At 39.4% G+C, this 2784-nt stretch overlaps 1 protein-coding gene across 3 annotated transcripts in view; it reads right to left on the bottom strand.

Moving 5' to 3' along the window:
- Positions 1-1549: 1549 nt before the first annotated feature.
- LOC107722860 (DNA polymerase beta-like) overlaps positions 1550-2784 on the bottom strand; it is a 10697-nt gene continuing 9462 nt past the window's right edge. For all 3 annotated transcript variants that reach the window (XM_016531354.1, XM_016531356.1, XM_016531355.1), the window contains one exon: positions 1550-2179. In XM_016531354.1, coding sequence (XP_016386840.1) covers positions 2169-2179 — 11 coding nt within the window. In that variant the 3' untranslated portion in view covers positions 1550-2168. The remainder of the gene's footprint in view (positions 2180-2784) is intronic.

Raw genomic sequence — 2784 nt, 5'->3', positions numbered from 1 at the left:
CATAACCACGTCGGGAGTGCATTATTTCTCTAATAATTTGAATGGCCTGGAGTCACAATCACACATCAATTGTTCAGATGATTTGTTTCAAGACATTTGACATGTTTTCGTCCTGAAATCTCGTGTGTTGAACTAGCAAATTTTTACGCACCTCATCCCAAACCTTCCGTTGCAAATTCCAAAACGTCATTTTAGAGCTGATAACAGAGGCTTGAGCCATTGATATGCAGTTTAACGCAGTTATTAGAGACAGAGCGAAAGAGAGAGATTAAGTGCATGTGAATCTCTGCGTCTGTGCATCTCTCAGCAGTGTTCAGCCGCAGCGTCTACTAATAGCGAATCTTTAAGTTGAACTGCTTCAAGAACCTCGCAACTGAGAAATGTCATGTAGCTTTTCAGCTGCGAAACCATTTTATTGATAAATTCGTGGGGCAGCCGCAGCTCCGACAACAAGTTTCTGTCCGCGTCTCCGCGAGTGTGCGCGAGTGCGTGTCTGTACTGTCTGTGTGTATGTCTGTGAGAGAGAACAGGAGAAAGAATGCGTGATTTCTGTACATAAAAAAAGGTTGAAGACATGGAAATAGTTTGTCATTTTTACCCTATTCTTTGTTATATTTATTTACATATATTTACATATGTTATATATATTTATTTAGTCTTCTGGGGTTTTAGTTCTTTAACTGTTGTAGATATCCCATAGTATAACAAAAATATTATATATCTCTTCATTGTGTTTGGGCCCCCCCTGGACGAGTAAGCATAGGCACGTGCCTAGAATGCCTATACGTAAATCCGGCCCTGCTCGTTCTGCATTCACACAGAGCAGATTACCGGTAATTTACTGATAGCCTAATGTTACAACTTCTCATACCAGTAAATTGCTGCAACGAGTTTACCAGTATTTTTGAAAAGGTCCTGTTCACACAGGATCTCTTTATGGTAATTTACCAGTAAAGTCTGTATGTGTAAAAGGGGCTAAAGACTTGCGTGGTTATAGCACGCCACGGCAGCCGATGCAATGCTCGTTCCCTTATCTCAGGGAACCGAGGTTACACAAGTAACTGGAGCGTTTCCTTTCAAATGGTCTCTCCCAGGGGAACGCATCCAACAGTGCTGTGCTATATGGACGAAGCCACTCGCGAGCCCAGCCCCGGAGCACTCAAGCTGAGGGCCCCTGTAAGCATAAGCTAATAAAGAGACCCAAGCCTTTGAGGCTGAGTACTACATAATATGACCCTTCCCACTTACCAAAGGGGGTTAGGTAATTAAGCAGGCACGTCCAAGTTATAAAACCTGGCGAAGGTAGACGCCGGCGGCCGCACATATATATCGCCAATAGAAATCCCGCTGGACCACGCCCAGGAGGAGACCATTCCTCTAGTGGAGTGGGCTCTTACCCCTATAGGACACTGCAAGCCCTCTGATTATTATTATTATTCTCAGTGTTTTCTCAGCAAAAACAAACTCAATCATATCATCATATAAAAACAATTCATATTTCAGATGTACATTCATTTGGAAAAAATCCAGAAAATGAAACGGACCTGAACTGATTTGTGGGATTTTTAATGCTGAATCCAAATTTTCACACAAACTTCAAGAATCTTTTGTGTCATATTATGGTAGACCATTATATAAATAAAAATATCCCAAAAACATCATAATAGATTTTAAATAACACAACCACAGACAATCATCATTCATATATTTCTTTAGTTTGCTTTCTTGCATACCAGTGTTGAGTACGTTGAAATAGACATGTTTGCTGCTATACTTATGAGAGATTTATGATCTTATAATGTAATATCTGTTGTCACAATATTGACATGCCTGTGACGTCATTTCTCTCTCTCACTTCACTCTTGGTTTTAAAACCAAATATTATGCATGACTATTATTATTAAAAAGCATCATCAACTACTATTATGTAGCTGCTTTCACAACTTTAAAACGTATACACAATGTATTAGTCTCCCTAAATGTCTCTTCTACTCTTAAAATACACTAACATGACCTAAATGAGCAGCACACACACAGTCTGAGGTTGAATTTTGTCTGTCTTTGTTTCACTCGCTGCGGTCCATTGGTTCCCTGTATTTCCACTGGATGTAGTCAAAGATGTCCTTCTCACTGTCCACCAGCAGAGGCTCTCCAGCCACACCAGCACATCACACATCAGCTACAAAGTAAACCAGCAGCAAGTAAATTAGACTTCTGGATGGACAGAAATTCAAACCCCTTGTTCAAATACCCACACTTGCGGTCTTGGCCACTTGAGAACGCGTGCGTGTGACAGGAAGTAAGTGCGCAAAGACTGTCCCAGGTCTTAAAAACGTCAAAGCGCAGTCCCCTTAACTAGGGATGCAACGAACTGTGCTCTGTAAACATCGATGACAGTATTTCCCTTTTGAAAATAACTAATTAAAAAGTATTTAGTGTTTTCACTTTGTACATTCTATATTTCTTTTGGACCTGAGGTAGAGAACTTTGGAAACATGGTGAAAAAAAATCTTGTTGGTTTTTGACATGAATAAAACGGGGATAATAAATACCAATGTTAACGAAGCATTATTAATATAAGACTAATATTAATTTTATTTATCCCACAGGGGAAACTAAATGAGGGGAATAAACGGAACTATTATTGTAATCAACTGTCATCCATACGTATTCATTTTAATAATATTTATAATGATTCCTATGATTTTACACGTGGCCTGAAAATAATAATGAGCGCGTTTACATGCACGTTCTTAAGCCGATTATGCTTAATAAGCCGAAAAC

Source organism: Sinocyclocheilus rhinocerous, unplaced genomic scaffold, assembly GCF_001515625.1.
Source record: "Sinocyclocheilus rhinocerous isolate Xijiao unplaced genomic scaffold, SAMN03320098_v1.1 scaffold1596, whole genome shotgun sequence".
NCBI lineage: Eukaryota > Metazoa > Chordata > Actinopteri > Cypriniformes > Cyprinidae > Sinocyclocheilus > Sinocyclocheilus rhinocerous.
Note: the sequence above shows the minus strand (reverse complement) of the source record. Positions and strands in the feature narration are given on the sequence as shown.